The 24,021-nt window shown below is 36.8% G+C and overlaps 1 protein-coding gene across 1 annotated transcript in view; it reads left to right on the forward strand.

Moving 5' to 3' along the window:
- Positions 1-24,021, forward strand: part of ARIH1 (ariadne RBR E3 ubiquitin protein ligase 1) — an 81,484-nt gene that overhangs the window by 32,204 nt on the left and 25,259 nt on the right. The window contains 2 exon segments of the mRNA XM_020994469.2: positions 10,804-10,871; positions 20,304-20,448. Of these exon segments, the coding sequence (XP_020850128.1) occupies positions 10,804-10,871; positions 20,304-20,448 (213 nt within the window).

The following is a 24,021-nucleotide window of genomic DNA, read 5'->3' on the forward strand; positions in this document are numbered from 1 at the left end:
TACATAGGAAAAGCACTGTTTTCTTATCAGAGACATACGTAGAATTTCAGTGTTCTAATTTAGCATTTAATGAAAACACTGAATTAAAAGGCGATCTTGGCTAGAAAAACCTTTATGATATTTTCATGATAGTTGTAGGAACCAGGCTCAATCTAAAATAGAAATTTCATGAAAAGGGCATCATTTTTAAGTTGGGGAAGGAAAAGGAGATGAAGAAACACCTGACAGTTTACATGGAAGACATTTTTCTATTGCAGAAATAGTTAAGTGAACTAAAAGAAAATGTAGTAACTACAATAATATTGGGATGGAAAATGTCTGGACTTCCTGAGTAAGTCTTGGGTTTAGAGTATGTTCTGTACTAGGAGTGAGCATTTTAAGTCTGGAAAAAACCCTCTGCTCAAAGAAGTTTTTCAGGACTCTTAAGGGTCCTGACAGGGTCATTGAGTCTAGTTCCCATATTTTACAGATAAGGAAATGAAAGCCATGAGAAGCGAGAGTCCTCCAAGCAAGAACAGTAAGCGGCCCAGGCACAGTCAGACCAAGCCCTCTGGTCAAGGTCTCTACCACTTTTTCCAGAGAAGCATATATATATATATATATATATATATATATATATATATATATATATATATATGTGTATATATATGTGTATATATATATATATATGTGTGTATATATATATATATATATATATATGAAAAGGAGACAAATAGAGTTTAAAACAATAGTGAGGCTGTATATTAGTGTTGCGCTTTCTTGGGGGGTGGGGCGCTAGGCAGTGGAGTTAAGTGACTTGCCTAAGATCACACAGCTAGTAAATATCAAGTGTCTGAGGCTGGATTGGAACTCAGGTCCTCCTGACTCCAGGGAGTGTTGCGCTTTTCTGCAGTGTTTTTTGTCTCTAGAAAATACGATTGTTTAGTTAACTTTTATTTTCCCTGCTTATCACTTTAACTTCGCACCTTCTTAAGCCCAGTTCTATACTTTTCCATTGTATTATAGATGAAGGATAAGATTAGACAGTTGTGTTATAAAGCTGTTTTCCACTTTATCCAAGACTTTTTACCTCTCTTTTCTACTTCTCTGCCTATCCCCTCTGTCCCTAAGCCCAACCTTCCTATTCCACCTCCACCTGTGATGAATGATTAGAAACTACTTTGCATCCTTCCAAGCTCTCCCCCCCTTTACTATAACTATGTCTTCTAGGCTTTATTGAGTGAAAGTTCCAGAGTAGAAGTTTCCCACAATTTTTGTATTAACTTGTTGACTTCAAGCACATTTTGACCACTTGAATGGTTTGTTATTTTGTGATTTTATATTATTGAGTTGTCCTTAATGTTTTGCATATCATGTGCTTTAGTGTATTAAATTCTAAGCTTACAGAAGAGACTAGGTTTCTCTAACTTAGTATGTAATGGCTAATACCAGAGTGTTATAAGGAGCTTTTCCCATCATTATGCAGGCCTAAAGAAAGGAGCATTACATTGTCATCAGCTAAAATCCCAGTATAAGGAGGCCATGGGCTTTGTTATAGGTCATTTATTGTTTGATACTCAGCATCTTACTCCTGTAGTTCCATTGGAAGACTCAGATGTGTTTCAAGAAGATACCTGAAAGACCTGACAATGGAACATTGAAATATTTTAAATGAATGTTATAGCCTTCAAACCAGACTCCATAAAGCTTTGTTATCTTTGATGCTACAACAGAAGTGTGCATCATCATCTTCACGCAAACAGATTGGATGAGGGAGGCCTGCATGCTGATCTTGACAGTACAGGTCTTGGGAAGTTACAACCCAGGGAATCAGCCAAAATTACCTTTATGTTTTCAGAGATCTAAGTATTATTTGTGATCCCAAGCAGCTCACGGGTTTTTTAGGTCCCTGTTCTCATTTGATCTTATTAACCCTTGTCTAGTAAATAACAGCAGACATTCCATTTTGTGAATGGGGGAACTGATTTGCAGAGAGCCAGACTTGTCCAAAGTTACAGAGTTCAGATCTCAGAGTGTCTCACTACACTAAAATTGATTCTGCACACTGGAAGATTTTTAAAATCATTGTGCAGGAAGGTTTTTCTTTTAAAATTATTTTTAAGGGGCAGCTAGGTGGTGCAGTGGATAGAGCACCGGCCCTGGATTCAGGAGTACCTGAGTTCAAATCCGGCCTAGACACATAACACTTACTAGCTGTGTGACCCTGGGCAAGTCACTTAACCCCATTGCCTAGACAAAAAAAAATTTTTTTTAAATTATTTTTAATACTAATAGCACACTTCCCAATTTAAGTATGTATTTCAGACTGGAAGGCACATGCTATACATTTTGAAACACTGGATTATTTTGAGATTGCTTTTATAGTGAGCTATATTCAGAAAAAATGACAGCTATTTTCTTATTGATGGATGAAAAGTATAACATTGTTTACAGATGAACAGAGATTTGGGGGGTTTTTTGTTTGGATTAAGAATATGACCTTATGGCAGTGGATAGAGCACTGGCCCCCTGGAATCAGGAGGACCTGAATTCAAATTCGGCCTCAGACGCTGGATACTTATTAGCTGTGTGACCCTGGGCAAGTCACTTGACCCTGAGTGCCCTTCCCCCCCCCCGAAAAAATATGACATACCACCAAATTCACACATTTTCCGTATTTTTTTCCTAAGTGAAAAATAAAATATTGACATTTGTATTGACATAATAAAATATTGACATTTGTAGCTGTATTAACAAATTAAGTTGAATTTAGAGATAAGACATTTTTATAACACTCTGAAATTGCAAAATTCCTTCTCCCCAATATCTTTTTTGATCCTCTTTCCCAACAGAGCTAAGGCTTTCCTCACTAGCTTCCATTTCTGAGACTATTCTTAAAGCAGTGGGCCTGGTTTTTTTATTCATCTTATTACGTGAGGTTTTTAAAATGTAAGTTTTCTGGTGAAATCTGTTCATTGGTCTCTTTAGACAAATCCTTTTTATCAGAATTGTGTCTCTTTGTGTCTTCAGAATTTCCCTATTAGCAGCTTCCTGTTCTTTCTGCACTGACTTCCTTTAAACAGTTTTAGGTTGTAGCATTCTAGCTATCCTTTCTCTGACCTTATAGACTTTATATATAGGCAGGTATAATACATACATGGGTACATACGTACATATATACATAAGTGTGTGGGGTGTGTGTATATATATATATAAAGTCTATCACTCTTTCCCAGGCATAACAGATTTTATTTAGAATTGGAAGGGACCTAAAAGATAATTATCCTCATTTTATGGAAGAGGTTTTGAGACCAAGCATTCTTTTTTTTTTTTTTTTTTTTTTGGATTAGGCAGTAGGGTTAAGTGACTTGCCCAGGGTCAAACAGCTAGTAAGTGATATGTGTGTGAGGCCGGATTTGAACTCAGGTCCTTCTGAATCCAAGGCCAGGGCTCTATCCATTGCGCCACTTAGCTGACCCCTAGACCAAGCATTCTTTACACTGAACAACATGAGACTCCTCTTTATCCTTTCTTTGATAGAATTGCTACTTAGAGGTAACTTCTTTCTCGAGGTTGATATTCTAACCAATAAGGCTCCTTACTTCTCACAACATAGGCTCTGCTTTGACTGCTGTAATCTCTCAGGGCAATGCTTCCCAATTTGGATTTTCCACTGTTGCCCTTTTTAAGGGCAAATTCTTTTTTGCACATGGTGGTGGTTATACTGCTAATATATAATGAATGATAAAATAAATTCATGTAAGAGCTTTACTGAATTCATAATGGTTTGTCATGTACATTCTTAATCACCATTATCTCTATACACTCTGAAAATTAATAATGTGAGTCACTTCAGTATACAGATGATATGATTAGCTTATTTCTGGAACCAATGCCTTTTTATTACTTGTGGACCTGAAGGTCTGTAATCCACAGGTTGAGAATCAATTTGTTGAACTCTTCAAGTTGCTGATTTTTTTTTTTAAAAGGCAATTTTCCCCTAAATTATTTAACATCCTACACTTCTGATCATTTCATTTTGCTGCTTCCTATTCCTTTTCACCCTTAGATCCCTGTAACTTTGGACATTTCCTTTTAAGATTTGGTACTGGGCATTTCTCCCCAAGTTATACCAGCTCCTATAGCAATTTAATCTATTTCTATGGCACTCACATCATCTATGCCATTGACTCTTAAATCATTTCTGTAGCCATGGACCTGAGTTACAATACTGTGTCTCTGACTGTTTCTCTAGCATCTCAGAATCACCATGACAGAAACTGACCTCATCACTTTCACCATTGGACATGTACTGAAACATTTCCCCAGGCACCCAGGCTTGAAACTTTGATGTCATATTTTGATTGATTCTTCTTCCTTTTCACCCCTCATAGCAAATAACTTAACAAGTACTACTGAGTGTATCTCAGCAATATTTCTTGCATCTTTCTCATTTCTATCTCTACCATCCTAGAGTTGAGGAACTTCCCTCGTCTTATCTCCCTGCTTCCAGTCTCTCTCCAAATCATCCTTCTTACCAGTGTCAAAATGCAGTGTGTGTGTGTGTGTGTGTGTAACATAATATGCATTCGTTTGTGTTTAGATGCACAGGTGTGATAACAGTATCAAGTGATTTTTTGTTGTCTAATTCTAATCAGTACAAGATCCTTCACTATCTGGCTTGATGACTGAAACACTTCAAATCCACACATCCAGTTATCAGTGCCAGGCGTTAGACTAAATTCTAAGGATACACATACAAGCAAAAAGAAGTCCCTGCCTACAAGAAACTTGTAGGCTTACTCACGTGTCCAACTCTCTAGTTAAGTCCCTTGTTTTCATCTTTTACCAATAGCTTCCTAATTATTCTTCCAGCCTCAAGGTCTACCTTTTCAAGCCATCCTCCCAACAGCTCCTAGAGTGATATTCCTTAGTTAAGCAAAGGTGTGAATGCAACACTCCACTATTTAGTAAGCACTAGTAACTCCCTCACAACTTTGTTACAGCTCCCTTTTCCTGCCTTACTGTATACATTATTCTTCAGCTCAGCCCAAATGGCTGTCTTGCTTTTATCGAATGACACTACCTCTCCCATCCTACTCAAAACCTCTGCTTGTCAAGAGGTTCCAGTTTGCTCTAAAAATGTTTTTTGATCCCTGTTGGGGTTTTTTAAATTATGTATATATACATATATAATTTATATTGCCATAATTTTCCCCAGTATCTTTCCCCTTTTAAGAGAGCCACCCAAAATAACATAATTTTTAAGGGAAAAAAATTGTGGCTGATTAGTACATTTTAAAAGCCTGAAAATGTGTTCCTGAGCAGCACTTGTGCACTTTGCACCTCTGCCAAGAGAGCAGGGGGCAGTGTCTTTTCATGTCTTGTCTTTTGACCCGTGCTAGTTCTTTGTAATTTTACAACACACTTTTACTTTTACTTTAGTGGTTCTTTCCATGTGCACTGTTGTAAGTCATTGTGTATACACTGTTTTCTTGGCTCTCTCTACTCCACTCTACATCATTTTATGTAGCTCTTTCCATGTTTCTTGCTATCTACTGTATTTCATAATTTCTTATAGCACAGTAATGTTTCTTTGCATCCATTTACATACACAGGTGCACATTGTCTTCACCCAATAGAATGTTAGCTCTTTGAGGGCCAAGTCATCTCTGGTTTTGTTTTTTGTCTTTTTCTGCACATCACTGCTTCTCAAAGTAAGTTTTAATGATTGATGAGAATTTCAAATAGAAGTTGCAAAGAGGCAGATTTAGGCTTTGAAGGAAGGAAAATTTTCCTCATAATTGGAGCTGTTCAAAAGTGGAACAGAGTCCCTGCATTTGGAGTCTGTAGGCAAAGACTGTCAGGTGATCATTTGTCACGTGTTGTGGAGGGAGAAAATTCTTATGCAATAGACAAATCTGCCCTTAATGTTCTATTAGCTCTTCATTTCCTGACATTAATGGATATAGGGCTGGACTTAGAAGGACCTAGGTTCCAATACTGTATATAACACCATGACCATGGACGAGTCACTCAACATCTATGAGCCTCAATTTCTTTACTTATAACACAGAAATAATATTGCTATTTTAACTAATACTGTGATTTATACTTTCCAGGTTGGTTAGCTTTCACCTAACAGGATTATGAATGTAGTCAGTCTTCAGTTGTTGCTCTGACTTAAAACATTCCTAGTGTTAATTTGAAAGTCATTCTACCTGTTTCCTCTTTGTTGTCAAGCAGAGACTCCCACGGCCAAACTAATAGCATCTATTAACTTAGTAAAAACTAATTCAGATTAGCTTGTAAATTCTTTTTTTTTTTTAGGAAAAAAGTACATTAAGAAACAGTAATCATATAAGTATGCTTGGTGTCATTTATCAGGTCAGAAAAACATTTAACAAATTCCCATTTTAATAGTCTACTTGGTATAATAAAATCAGGGTGTATTTCCCCCCCTCACCCCCTCAATACTTTGTTCTTGGTACCCTCCACCCTTAAGGATTTTGGAAAATGTTTCCAGATGGTTACAAACAGGAATAATTGTTTTGAAGTGTTAGCACCTCACTGAACTTTATGACTGCCTATCAATAAAGCATATTCAATAGGAACATAGATTAAAAGAGCTTTAAGATATGGCCGTAAAAGAACATAATTCTAAAACATCCATATCAAGTTAACTAGATTTCAAGTCCTAATTTGAGAGGAATAAATTATTCCTGACTTTTCAGGTACCCAATATGCTTCCAAATGCAGATCCAATTTTATCTGTTTACTTTGTGGTGATAGCATCTCTCATTAGATTTTTTTTAAGTGTTTGTTCAAAGCAAACTTGTTTACTGGTAATTGTTTAGTAAATGAAACTGTTGTTACTCTTAGTATCCGTGGACATTATATGATGTACCTTGACTGCAGGGATTTGAGGGGTGGTTTATTTTCCCAAAAACTAGAAGCAGCCTAGTTTCATTTGGTCTGTTAGCAGCAATGTGAAAGGTGTATGTACTTAGATTCCTGTCTTTTTTCCAAATTGAGAACTGTTCACTGAGTATCAGCTGTGGAAGACCAAGAACAAGACCTTCAAGGACTGCATGTGATTAGGAAGATAAAATGGATCATGTGTGTTTTGGCTCTCTGTGCAGCACATAACACTACACAGACATTTACAGCAGGTACTCAGGGAAGGTAAATGAATGCACTGGAAAAAAGATTGCAGCTATTCCTTTCCTTCGATAACCTAAATGTGTCTCAGCTGTGAGCCGCTTAGTGATTTTTATTCTTGATATAAGGAGGTTTAGAGAGAAAGGAAAGGAAATGATGTGAACTGAATTGCTGAAAGCACTGGTATAAAACACTTGCGTGTGGGAGACTTAAGTTGCTTGTTGAAAGCTTTAGGAATACTCTAAAAGAGGATAACCTGCTGACCTCAGTTTTCTTACTTTTTCATAACGTTTTAAGAGTCTCACTTCACAGTGCCCACAATACTAAACTACTTCATTCATGTGGAGTGTAGTAAAAAGATAAGTGAATTTGAAATCAGAACAAGGATTCAAGTATCTCTTTTTTTAATGTATGACCTTGGGCAAACCTTTAAAAGAGGTAGAACAGTTAAATCTGTTGTGTAAGAAAATATTCCATAAGATTCTTGTTGTGAGTATAAATGTGTAGAGGAGAGGGTGTGTGGAGAGTGGAAATATGGGCATTCCATATTTTTTATGGAGGCATAAAAGCTTGTGATTTTGAGTCAGGCAACATTCCATAATTAACTCTTTATAGTGGACATTAGAATTGCTTGGGTCTTTTTGTTTTTGTTTTTAAACAGAATGCTGTGCTAAGAAACTCAGGAACAGACTGATAAGTCTGCAAGAGCAAGTGAATAATTAGCAAGGGGAAAAGCTCACCTTAGGGAAAAAATGAAGGTATAAACCTTCCTTTCTGTCCAGGGTGCTGAGAGAAATGGGGGGAATTAGCTAGGAATGGTAATAAGAGCTGATATTGATATAACACTTTTCTTACAATATTACTGTGGAAATGAAATAATAGCAGTAAGTATTCCTATTCTCAGGTAAGGAAACTGAAGTATAAAACGTTGCAAGAGTTCTTTCTACTGTACCATGTTGGTTCTCATCTTTGTAATGCCCTCCCTGTCTGCTTAACAAGTAATAGATATGAAAACCATTGTGAATAGATCCCAAAGGAAAGCACTTTGTAGTATCATTTATGGAATTATGTTTAGCATTAGGGTAGAGATCCCTGGTTTTCTATGACAAACCAGCTATATGGGCAAGACTGCTGTGATAATTGCCAAACCCAGATGACTTTTCATTCTCCTTAACTTTTCTTTTGACACTGCTTATCCCTTCCCAGTCTTCCCCTTGTCTTTAGACATACCATAATGTTAAGTTTTTCCTATCTCTCTTGACAGTCCCTTCTATTTCCTTTCTGACTCTTCATCATCTTCCTGACCCCTTAATAATGGTATCCCCCAAGGACATGTCTTTGACCTTTTTCCTCTTCCTTTAGTTTCACCTAATATACACCATTCAGATAATGGTCAGATTCTTGCCTTTCGTCCTCCTTCTCTTCTGAAGCCCTAGTTAGCTATCTGTTGGACAGTTCCAACATTTCCACATCATGTGGGCATGCCTTACGTACTAGTACTTTAAACTCAAACTTTTTCAAAATTAAAGTTATCTCTCCCTAAAATAAAATGATTTTTCCTTTCATGAGACTTCTATAGGATTACAGAATTTTTAAAAAATTCTTTTGAGTATGGAATGAGAGAACAGACTCTGTGCCCATGTTCATAGTAACCTCCTGGCTTTCTGTTGCTTCTAAGGTAAAATAACTCCTCTCTTTAAGCATTTAAAACCTCTTCAGCCTGACTCCAACCTTCTCTCCAGCTTCATTGGACTTTACTCTCCCTCAAACACTTTTGTGATGAAGCGAGACTGGCCTCCTCTCTCTGGATATTCACCTGGCCTTGTACTGGACATAGCACGTACTTGGAATGCACTCCCTCTTTGCTTCCATCTCAGTCTTTTTCTTTAAGATGCAGCTGAAGCACCATTGTCTTAATAAGCATTTCCTGTTCTTGCTCTCCTCCTTCCTCCTCAAATACTACTGCTCTCCCCCCCCCCTGCTGTTGTTGTGTTTACTTAGTGTGTATAGGGTGTCCCAAAAGTCTTAGCTATTATTTTAAACTCTAATAACTTGAAACTGCGGGCACTAAGACTTGGGGCATCTGACATTTCTATTCATTCACTTTAAATTTATATTTAACATTTATGTATGTTTTTAATGTAGGCTTCCTTGCCTAATGATTTCATTCATTGTACTTGTATCTCCAATGCCTAGCATAGTGCCTGGCATAGAATAGGCACCTAATAAATGCTTTTTTGATCTTTCACGTATTTTCTTTATATTTTCACTGCCATAGCCTACAACAGACCTTAATTTTCACCCACTTAAGCAGTTTTCTTTTTAGTTCTTTTCTTCCTTTCTGATCTTTCATTCTATTCTTTTACGCTGAAGCCATGGTCGTAATTTACTAATGCATGCATCTGATATTCCCTTTGCATTGCAAGTCCAGAACCCTTTGCCTGCACCTATCTTTCCATTCTTGTGTTATATTATTCTGTTCCAGGTTACTTGTTCTATCCAAACTGAGCATTTAACTGCACTTTGCTTGATTCTGTTCCGTCTTTCACTACCTAATGCTTACTTTTAGAATGTGTCTTTACTTTGCTCACTGGCTATGCCTCCAATGAATGCTCTTTTCTCCTTTCTGCTTGTTGAATTCCTGCTGTCCTTTAAAACCCAGTTCAGTTGTTGCCTTCTCAGAGAATGTCTTTATATCTAATAATTCTGGTTTTGTGAATAACGAGCTCATGAGAATTTTGCAAGATAAGCAGATTTATGGTGCTTTCATCAAGGGGACAGATCGATGAGTTACTGGAACTTTGAGATTATTCCATGGTTGAAAATAGTCTCTCCTTTGTCACTGTCACTTTTTTTTTATGTCATACTTTCCTGCCTACAATGTTTTATCTGCCTCCTTGAAGAAGGTAGGATCCTTGAGCACTGGGAACAGTCATTTTTGTCTTTTGTAAATACTGCTGCTCCTTCCCCATGTAAAAGGTACTTAATAAATGTTTGTTGCTATTGTCTTTATACTTTGCTTGTAGCAATAATATATCAGTGTGATTTTACATGTAAAATAATCACCTTGATTTTGTTACAGATGTTTCTGAAATAAATTCAGTTGTTTTAACTTGACTTTGATTCTCCATAAAAATACAATGCATTCAAATGCAACTAAAATTTCTGATATATGGATATGGAAAATATTAAACATTCTGATACAGATGATAACTTCAGTTAACAAGCATTTATTAAGTGCCTTATTAATCTTTTGAATTTTTAAAAATTCTGTTTGACTTTTAGTAAGATAATTTTCCAATTTGGCGATATCTTCTAGAATCTGCTCGGTCTTTTTTGTACAACAGTGTGGTTATTTTATTTTTTTCCCTGCTTGATCTTACACTTAAGAGTTTAGGTCCTTGAAGTAGGATCTATCTGGTCTAAATTTTGTATCTCTCTAGAAAGGAGGCAAGGACACATTTCAGGAAAAGAAAGGGGAAGATGTTCCGTTAGGCTGTTTTTCTTCAGTACTTGATTCATTCATTCAGCAAGCTTTTGTGCGTACCTCCTATGTGCCAAGTACTGGGCTAGTCACAAGGGATACAAAGACATTCAGCAGAAGAGTTCACTGAATGTCATTGAAATGGTATTGCTCTAATGTGACTTCTTTCCCTCCTTTAGAATCCAGCAACTATCACAAGAATACTCCTTAGCCATTTCAATTGGGATAAAGAGAAGCTGATGGAAAGGTAAGATACCACATTGACAGCTTTGTGACTACCAATAAGGGGAAGAGAATTTAGGGAAGAGCGACTGTTGTGGATCCAAACAGGATGCTTAAAATGTTGCATGGTGACCCCTATCACTTCTTTAAACATTTGGAATAATTTGTATGGCTGAAGCTCAGAGTCAGAGGGGACCTTAAAATCCTTCTGGTTCAACCTTTATCAGACTGATAATCTCTATAACATCCTCAATAAGTGGTCATCTTTGCTCTTTTTTGAAGACCCCATAATGATTAGGAACTATTTTTTTACCATTTCCTCCCTCAATTTAAAGAACTTATTTTTGATAGATGTGTTTATTATGAATTAGAAATTTTTTTTGTGTCCCCTAAGTTTCAGTCAGCTTACTAACTCTCATTGCATACTCCATTTTCTCTGGAGAAAAGTCAGAGCTGTTTTGCTTGGGTTTAGCCCACCAAAATGTTCTAATGGCTACATGTAAAAGATTTGGCTGGAAATTGAACCAAAGTCCTTTGCGACTACATAGCGTTTGAAATAAAGAGGCACTCTTGCTTAGCTCCTGAAGTGAAATGAGAATTAATTCTTCTTGCTGCTCTGTCTAGGAAGAGTTGGTCCAGCTGTTTTGCCATGCAAAATTGGTTTAGGTACTTTACAAAATGATTTTATTTTTAACTCAAGATGTCTTCACCTGTCTTGAAAAACGGGCCACCTGTAGTAAAAAAACTTTTTTGCTATTAGTTGTAACACACTACAAATCTGCTTGTCTTTGGGCAGGTGATCTATCTTGGCCCACAGAGCCATAATTTTAAAACCAGCAGATGGTTTGGGGTGGAGTTTCCCAGGACTTTACAGTAGTTTCCAGGTGGTGATGAGATATTGTTCTTAAGCTCAGGCAGTGTCAAAGAGGAGGAATCTTGGTCAGTTTTTTATTTAAGCATTTCTTTTGAGTTTGGTAAGTTGTAAAACACCCACCCCATGTTATTGTAGCTATTCTTAGCAAATTTCCCACAGCAGAAACTTACCTGGCAACAATTGTTACTAATGCTTGAGGGAATACCAATAAAGTATGGTCTGGATCTTATTCAGTGAATCTTTTCAAAATTCTTCACTTAAAACGTGATGATCCCATTTCATCTGAGTTTTTTATATCATGCATAACTTTGTAGATTTATGCAAGTTGCTACATATAACGCTTGTTCTACCATTTGTTGTTCGCTGGTTTATCAGTTGATAAGCAACTAAATGTACTGCAGTCTCTCTTAATTATTCAGAGGGAAATAAGAACACAGGTTTTTTAAGGGAAAAATTAGGAAATAACAAAAGGCTTTTAATCATGATTATATGGAATTCATAAAACAAATCTTATAAAATGGATGAGTCCCAAATTTTTTTTTCAATTAAATATTTTACTATAATTTACATAGACAAGTTCGTTTTTGATTGTTGTTGTTTTTAAGCAGTGACTTAGGTGATTTGGGAACATTCTGATTCCATGAGACTAAATAATACATTGTGTCCTGTCCAATCTGTTTCAGAATATATCCTTTAATTTTGGATACTGATAGAAGGAAATGCAGACGACTAAGACAGCTCTGAAAGTTGCATGTTGATCTTACTTTGTATTCTCCAAAGGAAAACAAACTGTACAAACATGATTTGTGGTTTCATGTTCAGTGTTCTTTTTCTCTTCTACTTTGTAAACGGAAATGTTCATTTTATTTGGTGTTCGGGTTTTGGGTTTTTTGGTTTATTTTTTCCTCTAATTGTAGGGCTGGGGCATAGCATTGGTATGGGACCTTCAGCAAAAGTGCAGATAGTGTTGAGAAAAGCTTTTGAACACTGCTTCACAGATTCTTGGCAAGGCAGTGGGATTAGGTACTAATGAAGAGAGATAAATGTGGGAACATAGATACAAACTCCCAGAAAACACATGTGGAGACATAGATACAAACTGTCAGAAAACCTGAGTTTCCAACTGTGTGGCCTTTTCAAGGAATGCTTGTGTTGATTGGTTCAGCTTGCAGTCCCACCAAAATTCCCAGAGCCTTTTCAGTGAAACTGTTTGTTATCCGGCTATTTACCCTCACTCCTCCTACCATTTTGCATTTGAGACATTGACTCTATTTATTTTTTTGCAGCCAACATGGTGTATTTAACATTTTTTTGCATGAAGTTTTATCTTGTTCAATTCAATATGTTTTACCCTGGCAAGGTCTTTTTAAATCCAGGCTCTAATACAATGTGCTATCTCCTCCATGACCTATCATCTGTAAATTTCATGAGCATTTCATCTATGCCATTATCCATGTCGTTAATAAAAATGTTTATCAGAGGCCATGTACTGGTCACTTCCAAGTTGATACCAAAACATTAAATTACCACTCTTTGGGTCTGGCTGTGACAACTAGTTCTTGAATCCATCTAATTGTACTTTGTTTTAGTGTAGTTTTTATCTTTGTCACTTACTTTGCTTAAGTCTCAGTAGGCTGTAATCGCATTTCCCTCTGATCTACCAGTTTGCTTAATCCCATCTTATCTTGAATGATCTGTTGATGAAGCCCTGCTGGCTCTGAGTTGTTTGTACTTAGAGATATTTACAGTCATCTCTTCAATAATACTCTGTAATTTTGCCAGTAACTGAAGAATGGTCACTTCAGAAATCCAAATCTCATTCTTGACAAAGAATTAGTCACTTTTCATAGCAATATTTTTCTGTTTCTAATACATGTATTTGTTTTTGTGGGAGTTTTTTTTAATCCCCAGATTTATAAAAGATAAATTTTGGAAATTATAGGAATCCTAGATCTTTTGGAGAATTGTTGAGTCCTGCTTGAGGATAAAATTGAAATATCTTGTGTAATAGTATTTTTAGGCAATTTTAGGTTTAATGACAATTACCCTTCGATAATCTTAGTGCTGTATACTCACTCCTCCTTATCCTTTAAGGCTGCTGTCCATCCTAATGCTGTATAGGGAGTAAGTGCCCCCAATGTTCAAAACCCTCTACAAGATACTTTAAAAATTTACTGTTTGTTAACAGAAAAGAGGGATTGCCCTTTAACTTTTATAGTATGGTACTAACACTGAGCAATTGTTCTTGATGAGAATTTTGTTACCTCATTGTTGACTTTATGTCATTGTAATTAACATTTATATTCACTTTCTTTTTCTGTATCATTTCATAAAAGCGTCACCATTTTCTCTGAACTCTCCATTATGATGCTTCAGCCATCTTCCAGTTGTTGAGCACCTATTTTCTCCCAGTGTTTCTGTTATCAAAAATAGTGTTGCTGTGTATATAAATAGGGCAAACCCTGGGGGTATGTTGCTGTCAGTATTCTCTCGCAGTACAATTTAGTAATTTTTCTTCAGATTCCAAATTGTTTTCCAGAACAGTGGCACCAATTCACAGCTCTGCCAGTAATGAATTTGTGTGTCTAGTTTTCCTGTAGCATACTTCTTCCCATTTTTTTATCTTTGCTAATTTGATGGGTATTAGGTAAACACATCGAGTTGTTTTTCTTGTATTCCTCTGAGCCTTGGTGTTTTGAACAATTTTTAATAAGATTGCTGGTAGTTCATATCCTTAGACCACTTGTCTATTGAAGAGGGACACTTAACCCTATAGATTTAATGGCAGGTTTTTAGAGATCTTTTAAGAGATTCATATTTCGTCTGTTCTAGCCTGATTGGTTACCTGCTGTCCTATCCACGCCAAGCATAGTCGTTCTTCTTTGTTCTTATATTTTGTGAACTTCTGTACTTCATTGTTCCTGATCATCTTATAGGATAAATAGTACTCTCTCCTGTCCTTGCTTCCCTCAAATGTGGATATCTATGGCTAATAATAGGCACATAGTATTAGATTTGGAAAGAACACTAGAAATCATTTAGTCTAACCTTCAGTTTACGGATCAGGAAATGGATTTTAAAGGTAACTAATTTGCACAAGGGGTCATAGCTAGTGAGTAAGCAGAGCTTAGTGGGCCTCTGGGTTTACTGTGCAATAAAATCAAATTTTATTTAGGTGTTCAGCAGCTTGAGGTTTTTTAGTGTGACCAGCAGAAAATAATGTCATTCTAATTATCCAGACCTAAAATTTTCCAACATGGATATTAGTTAAATATCTAAAAGAAACTTCTGGTATGATTCCAGGAGCTGCATGGGCCCAGATTCACTGGGGGAGTCAAGATTGCCTTCTTTTCAAAATGTTTTTGGTACCTTTTGTTTTTATACCAGCATTATTTCCTATTATGCCCCTACCTCCAGTTGTCCCCTAAAGCAAAGCCAACACAACTGGTCGAGACTGTTGTAACATTCTGTGGTAGTGTACAAAAAGATTTGACCTGAATAAAAAATTAATTTTGTCCTTACAACTTCTTACCTAGCTTTACAATTCAGTGTTCAGTATGCCCTGCTACAATCATTTGTTTTATACAGTAAGACCTGAAATTAAAAGATTTTGACACATTTTTTCAATATTTCACCATGAAAACACACATAGCATGTTGACTATTAAGTGTAAATTTGAACATTCTACTTTTTACAAATCTAGCCCCGATTACAGCCCTGGGATTTTCAATGATGTTTACATCCACTGAGTTCTCAGGCCATTGAGGCATGTTCATCTCCACCTCTTGGATAAATTTCTTATTGTTTTTTGTTTTTGAGCCTGTGTTTATACCAAAAAGAGACCAAAGAAGGATGTGTACAGAAATATACATGGCAGTTTTTCATGACCTGAATCAAAGGAAGAGACATGAACTGTGGGGAATGGCTGAACAAATTTTGGTGTAGGAATGTAATAATATTTTATGCAAGAAGAAATGGTGGGTGTTTTCCCAAAACCTTGGGAAGACTTGTAATGAGTACAGAGGCAGAGTGAAGTAAGAGCCAGGGAGATTGTTTATACAGTAACAGCAACATTGTAAAGGCAAACTCTGATCAATTCAATCACTCCCATGGACCAATGATGAAGTATGTTACCTACTGTCAAAAGGGGTAATTGACTCAAGGTGTCCAGTTTTAGATATTGCAGATGTTTGGGTTTATTTTTCTTGACTGCTTATTTGTTATAAAAATGGTTTTTTTCTTTTTGCTGGAGGGAGCAGGGTAATATTGACGGAGAGGGGAGCTAATGATTTGTCCTGCCCAGAAAGGGCAGGTTGAAGTGATTTTTTTAAAATGCGCTGAAAAGAAAAGAAAGTTCAGGTGGGAAAAATACAGGCAAGCCAGAGACAGCTTTGAAAGTAACATATTGAATTTATTATATACTTTTACAAACACCTTGTTTATAACAGATTCACAGTTTCACTATAATCTCCTTTCGCATTTACTTTGGACATGGAATGCTTTGTTTTTCCCAGTTTACTTTGTAGTGTGCTAGTCTAAACCTTTTTTTACTTTCTCTTCTCTATTAGTCTGTACTTGAAATAGCAGTATTTTGAATTTTTTTGGATAGGAATTTGGATTCCAGTGCTTTTTTAAGCCACCTATTTTGTCTCTTTTCCCTAAGCACCCTATATTAATTTTTAATGTAGATTTTTACTCCCTCAAAATTAAAAATAGTTTTTAAAAAATCTCTCATTATCCTGGACATCGATGAGGGAGAAGAGGAGGAATTTGATCACTAATAACCAAACTAAATTTTAAAATTTTTTTAAAGTAGGAAATCTCAGAGCAAAAGTAATTTTTGAATTACTTATTTGAAAGGTATTTTGAAATCCACTGAAGCTATTTATCCCAGGTCCTTTTTAACTTGGTATAGATTTTTTAAATTGATATCTTCTGATTTTCATACTGCTAACTTTTATTGATTTCTGTCCACTCTTCCCATAGAATTCTCCCTTAGTTGATGGTTTTTTGTTTGTTGGGGGGAGTTGGAGGGTTGCCTTTTTTTCCTTTTTTTTTTTTAAACCTGGAATCTAGCTGCCTTTTAATGCATAACATTGCTGATCTTCACTACCTTACATCACAACTTTGTACTTAGGCTTCCCTCTGTTAATGTTCTTTAGCTCCTAAGTTGACAAAAGGGAGGTTTTATCAATTATTTCAATTACAGATGATCATTTAACTGGGATTTATTTTCAATTCTATGAATGCTTAGTGTACCTACTTTAATTTTATGTCACTTTTCATCTAGTCCTTTTGGTATAGTTTAGTTTTTGTCATTGCAGTCCATTAATAGAAACCTTATTGGAAGGAGGAAGAGGAGGGAGGGGAAGGGAGGGAGAGGAAGACGTTTCTTCTGATTAGCTCCTCCTTAGTCCTTCTGTTAAAGAGTGCAGTGTGGAGATTAACATCTCAGTTTGGGTCCTGTCCCAAACCGTTAGTCCAAGAACTTTTGATACTTGTTTGATTCTAAGTAATTAATACATGTTCCATTTTCATGCCTTTAGTCTAATTCTTCACTGTTGAGAGGACTTGCTGTTTCACACTTTTTCTGAGACCTGAGACATTGTTAAGTCTTTCTGACCTGAAACATTGACGAGGGAAACAGTCAAGATGATTCCTATTAGCATTTGGTCTCTTCCTTGGGAGGTTCTTTCAGGCCTTTGTAATTTCTTAGGTTGGATGTATATGGGATCCAAATAACATTTTATTTTTCCATTGCTGTTTAGAAATACCTCTAACATTGTATTGATCAAATTTTATTATGAAATATTTCTATTTACCATTCAGTTTTTAAGTATTTTAGTTCTACATTTGTTTTTAAGGTAATTCACTATGCCTTTTAATACCAGTCGTTTCTAAATAATTTTCCTTCCGCTCTTTGAGTTTTTCCCTGTACCACCAAGAAGTTGTTAAGCAAAATAAGCCACAAGGCAGCAGTCTTGTATTAACAGTATTTTGCACAGTAGTCTGCCCCTCACTTCTGTAGTGAAAGGAGAGGAGTGCAGTTCCTCAATCTCTTCTTCCTGGCCCAAGATTGGTCAGTAAGATTATATAGCATTTGGCTTCTTCATGGCATTTCTTACTGTCGTCCACAGCGTTGACACTGGTTTTAGGTGGATGTGTAGTGTCACTCACTGTGTGTTGTCTCCCCCTCTAAGTTGTAAGCTCTTCGAGTGCAAGGGACTGTATTCGTAGCCACAGTGCTTGGTAAGGTGCAGCTTGCAGCATTCAAGACAGTATTGTTTAGATATTACCATATAAGAGAGTGTTTAGAAGATTAAAGTGGTCTTCACAGCCATGTCAAAAATGTCTAACAACGAAATCATTTCAAAATATTTAGTTTCCAGTGCTACCTGCTGTATAGTTAAATAAAATTAGAAAACGAGCTTTAATTTATGATAAGAAATCATTTACTAATATCAGTCCTTTTGGTTATGACTTAAAGAATTACATCTGTTTTGGGGCCTTTAGTATTTTTAGAGTGGAGGGAGATGAGAAATTAGAAATTTGGCCCCAAGGAAGGCCATTTGAAGAAATAGAACAGGTAGAGATATATGTGAGGGTTGTGACTTTTGGGGGTTTTTTGTAGGGGGGGTGCTTTTATTCATTCAATTTTGATTAAATGTTTTACTCTAAAAATGAGCATTCTTTTTTAAAAAAATTATTTTTAGTTTTCAACATTCACTTCCACAGGATTTGGAGTTCCAGATTTTCTCTTCATCTCTCCCCTCCTCCTACCCCATGACCATGTGCATTCTGATTACCCTTTCCCCGAATATGCCTTCCCTTCTGTCACACCCCCTCCCCCCCTTTTTTTATCTCTTTCTATTTTCCTGTAGGGTTAGATAGATTTCTATACCTCATTGCCTCTGTATCTTATTTCCCAGTCACGCATAAAAACCAAGTTTTAATGTTTTTTTAAAAAAACTTTGAGTTCAAATTCTCGTCCTTCCTGCCTCCCCCACCCACCCTCATTGAGAAGGCAAGTAATTCAATATAGGTTATACATGTGTAGTCATGCAAAACACTTCCTAATAGTCATGTTGTGAATAAAAATGAATATTCTTGATCCTTACATTATAAGACATTGTAATTACGTTATTAGGCAGCACAAGGACTATAAGGGCTCATAGAATTCCGAATGGAAAGCACCTTAAAAGTCCTCCAGGGGCAGCTGGGGGGTGCAGTGGATAGACCATTGGGCCCGGAGTCAGGAGGACCTGAGTTCAAATCCAGCCTCAGGTCAGACACTGGACACTTACTAGCTGTGTGACCCTGGACAAGTCACTTAACCCCAATTGACTCAAAAAGGGAGGGGGGAAGTCCTCCAGTCCAGCCCCATTTTACAGATGAAGCACCTAATGCCAAGAAGGGCAACATGACTTGCTGAGTGAGGGTAACAGCGATGGGCAGTTTTCAGCCCTAAAGAATCCTACAACATAGTTGTTGGTGGACATCAGGCTTTGCTGTAGCTTGCCTTCCCTTTACTCCTTACATGTGCTGCATGATTCTTTTCTAGAGATTCTCCATAAGAGATCCATCTAACCCTTTGGTGACCTTCATCTTTGTCTTTTAACGTCTTGGGCGGGGGGGGGGGAGTAATAGTGTTGTACTTGGCGCTTCCCATCTGTTTTTACTCAGTCTCAATATTTAACCTACCTGTTTTTCCTTTCAGATGTCTGTCTTGATGCATTTTTCACTTTATCAAGTTTTCATTGTTTATGTATAGTATCCTACCTACTTAGACCCAGTGTGTGTCATTTTCTCATTGATCTTTGGATCACCTTCTCCACACCCAGAATCGTGGACACAATCTAATGGGATAATAGTAATAATACGCTTAGCATAGTACCTAGCACATAGTAGGCCCTTTAAAAATGCTTATTCTCTTCCCGGTACTATACAGTTTGTAATCAATCAATAGTTTCCAGAATTTTTGCTGAAGATAAAATCTTTTTAAAGTTTTTTTTTCCAAAATATAATTTATACTGTGCATGAATTAACGACTAATTTCAAATGTGCTTTTAGGAAAATCTATTTAAGCATCAGAGGTTGATTATTCATTATATGAAACCTGAAGAACATTATTCATGGGTATCATTGAAATAAATGTGGACTACTTTACACAAGTATGTCTAAAGTTGCTGAATTCCACTTCTTCAGAATCACATCTGTAGTATTATGATTTGATTTGTAATTTAATGATTTGAGTCAGCCTGTGAGAGAGTATCATAATTGCAGTGAATTTAACAAATTTGTGGTTTGTCAGTACAGTTTTCTAAAGGCAACTATGTGATAGGTGTCCTTTGTTGTCCTTCTAGGTTTATTTTAATAAGGTTGTAGTGACCTATGTTCCAAAAAGCTTGTATATTGTGTTCCAGGTTGGTGTGTGAACACTTATTCTGGGCATTCATTACCAGTGTGATGTTTTAGGTCTGTTTTAAATTTTGCATGTTCGTCCCTGCCTGTGATCTTGGGTTTGGGGAAGTTCTCACTGGGTGATTTTGCCAGACTCTCATCCCTTCTGTTTGAATAATGCAGGTACTTCGATGGGAACCTGGAGAAGCTCTTTGCTGAGTGTCACGTAATTAATCCGAGTAAAAAGTCTCGAACTCGCCAGATGAACACACGGTCATCAGCCCAGGACATGCCTTGTCAGATCTGCTACTTGAACTACCCTAACTCAGTGAGTATTTGCTTAGTTGAGTTGGGAGCACTGGCCCAGGGAGCTTGTGCAGCACTGTGTCTGAGAAGAGCAGCCGGCCATGAAGCCAGGCACAGCTTAGCCTGATGTGACTGTCACTGAGCAAGCTGCTACAAGCTGCTCCTCCTATGTCTAGCAGGAGGAACTCCCTGATAGGCAGAGCACACTCTTCCTTGCCCATGAACTAGAATAGCTTGAATGGCTTATTCTTGAATACACACAAAATCCCTTTAATACCAGGCCAGTAAGGAGATTGCTGAGATTCGCCATTTGAAAAGGTTTTTTCCTAATTACAGAAATCACTCTATAGAACCACATGTTAAGAACTGAAACAGTCCTTAAAGATAAAAGAATCCTAAGTATAATATGCACAGGGGGGAAAAAAGGCTTGGGAATATTGGTTTTACTTAAAATAATGATCTTTCTTGTAAATCTTCTGATAAGTAAGTAGAGGTCCACAGTCTTAAAACCTCCTGACTTGGAAGCTCCTTTGATATAGACATAGGTGTGGTGCAGAGAGCACTGGATTTGGAGCCTGAGGACCAGCGTTTAGGTCCAGGCTCTACTACCTCCTATGTAGTCTTGAGCCAGTCACATAACTTCTCTGGGCCTCAGTTTCCCCCCTGTAAAATGAGAAGATTGAACTAGGCACCCTTCAGTTATTCTAGCTCTAAAACTGTGGTCTTATTTGGTTGGTAATGTGTTACTGATCCAATTTAAAGTAAGAATAAGATGAACAGATGAATTTGTCATTGCAATCCTTTATCCCTATAAATATTGTGTCATCTCTCATTCTCTCCCCCCACCCCAACACAGCAACAACAATAACAACACAGTTCTCTTCTGTTGGGATTTCTTAGTCAAGTTACATGTTCTTTTTAAAAATAATTTTCATTGTCTTCTAATTTTATTTGTGTTCCCTATAGTAGCATTGAAATAGAATCACAGTAGAATATTAATCTGTTTGTAGAATAATAGATTTAGAGGTAGAAAGGACCTTTGAGGTCATTTAGTGCAACACTTTCAATAGGGAAAAGTATATAAAACAAAACTTATTGGAAGTAACAGTGGGCTGTAAGTCCCATTTGCAGTTAGAAAATGATGCAGAGAAGAATCTGGTTTGGGTCACAAAATACAAATAAAATTGGGGGGGCAATTGGGGTTAAGTGACTTGCCCAGGGTCACGCAGCTAGTGTCAAGTGTTTGGTTTTGAGGCTGGATTTGAACTCAGGTCTTCCTGACCTCAGGGCTGGTACTCTATCCACTGCGCCACCTAGCTGCCCCATAAAATAATGTCTTTAAGTGTGTTAAGATTGATACTGTTGTGGCCTGAAGTAGATCTTAGGCTGATGCCTGCAGAAATGAGCTCAGACTAGATTTGCTGAGCTAAAAAGGCTTCAAGTTAGGGACCAGGGACAAAGTAAGGAGAAGCTTATCCAAAAGACGTGGGATCTTTTTCACCAGCGATAATTTGTTTTAAAAAACCACTTAGTAAGTTTTAGAGGATTTGTGAGTCTGTATCAGTGACTAGTGTTTCTCTTAGTAAAAGTATGAATCCTTAAAATACTTAAACATGCAGAAAACCTCTGCCTAGTCTCTTCTCATATATGTAAAATTACTTTTATTGTGCATATTAGTTTATAAAATTTGTTTATTGAGTTAGCCACATTTAAAGAAATTAACTTAATGTCCTGATTATTTTGTCCAGCACAGTTTGGTCATATTTACTATTTCCATACTTCATAGTTCTTAACCCATGTAAAAATTGGCATTGTCAAAGTAAGGAAGGAATAAACCCAGATATTTTAAGACTTTAAAGCCATTCAAAAGCCATGCCCTTTTTAAAAATCACATCAGCTTTAGAATTCTGTCGGAACCCATCATGTTATACTGACCCAGACAGAATTCTTTATACTGTGGACTCAAGGGAGTTTATTAAAGTTAGTAGACTTAAAAACTTTGCTTTCTCTCCTCAGTTTGGCTTGGCAGGGGGAATACCTCAGTATGTCTATAATTAGTGCATTTTTTTTTTCAGCATATGCCTGTGTATTATTTTTGTTTTCAAACATTTTATGGCTTTTGTACATATGTGAAAGCCTTAAACTGTTATACAGGTGTGGCTCTTTTAAAAATCCCTTCCAGTATGATACTGGAAATAAAAAAAAACAGGAGCCTGTCTTGTTTAACCCTTTCTCATCTACATTACAACCCAGGAGTAGTGTTTGAGTCAATTCCACAAATTCATGGAAATAGTAATTTTAGAATAATACTTCTTGTCTCCTAGTATAGCCATCTTTTAAGTTAGGGCTATTATCTGTACAAATTCTTGAGAGATCAGTTTGGTTTTTTAATCCATACCATAGTATCCTTTTTAAAATTATTAAAGCATCTATAAGACATTAAAGTATCTAGGTGAGAACCCATTTAAGCAATTGATAGCCTTCTACTGTGAACTTGAAACTTTTTTTTAAAAACTGGCTAATATCCTATTTGTGAAACCTTCAATCCTTGCCAAGTCACAGGTGACTTTTAATTGGAAAAGAATCTGCGTACATGTTTCATCTAACTCATGTTGCCACATTCTAGAGGCGTTTTTGTTGTTGTTGGTTTTAAGTCTGTCCATATTACAGAAAACCGCATAAAACTGAATATGTTTCTACAGCTAGGGGAGAGGAATTGCTTTACTTGGCAGATGCGGCTTCATTTTTTAGAAACAAAATACGTCATACTAAAACCATCCTATGGTCTTTTTCTTCCCAGCATGTAGAAAGAGTGATCCCATTTAATGATTGTTTTTTCCCTCTAGGAGGCTTAGGTAAGAGCTTGTATATGAAACCTTTTTAAGATTTTGATGTTTTGTCTTAACAGTCCCTTTGTGCTTATATTCCTTTGTGAGAACTTATGGGCTTCCCTATTTGGGATTTGCCTATCCTTGCTTGATCTGACCAATCTGTAGTACAGATAGAGCCTAGTTAGTGACAGAAATGATAAACAGGAACTGAGCTATTGACATGATACAAAAGGTTATGGAAGCCTGAGATTAGACTGTATACAAGCGCCAGGTGTAGAAGTGTTGGAGGCAAGGAGGAACAAAGGGAAAGACCAGGCTTCCAAAGATGATGCGGAAAGGACCCAGCCCTGTCCCAGCACAGAGGTAACACAAGTAGGATTCACCAGGCATCAGGCCATACACAGTTGCTTAAGGGCATTCTGGGTGCCAGGCATTGTGCTAAGCATTTGCTGCTACACAGTGAAAGAGGACCAGTGACATCCCAGATCTATGTTCCTCCCACAGAAAGAAAAAAACAGCAGCATTTTAAATGTTGGTAATCAATGGAACTTTTTTATTTTAATAAGAGACATTTCTGTGATGAGAACATTTAGTCAATAGAAGAACCTTGTGTATGATCACAACTTTATGGATTATTACCCACAGTTCTGTTTACTAATAACATCTTGGGTGGAAACACTTAACCTTTCAAGCTTCATTTTGCTGAAATAAAGTAGAGTTGTATAATACCATGCCTCACAGTAAGGTTGATTTGTGGATCAAGT

This window comes from Phascolarctos cinereus, unplaced genomic scaffold, assembly GCF_003287225.1.
Source record: "Phascolarctos cinereus isolate Bilbo 61053 unplaced genomic scaffold, phaCin_HiC Scaffold_3;HRSCAF=262, whole genome shotgun sequence".
NCBI lineage: Eukaryota > Metazoa > Chordata > Mammalia > Diprotodontia > Phascolarctidae > Phascolarctos > Phascolarctos cinereus.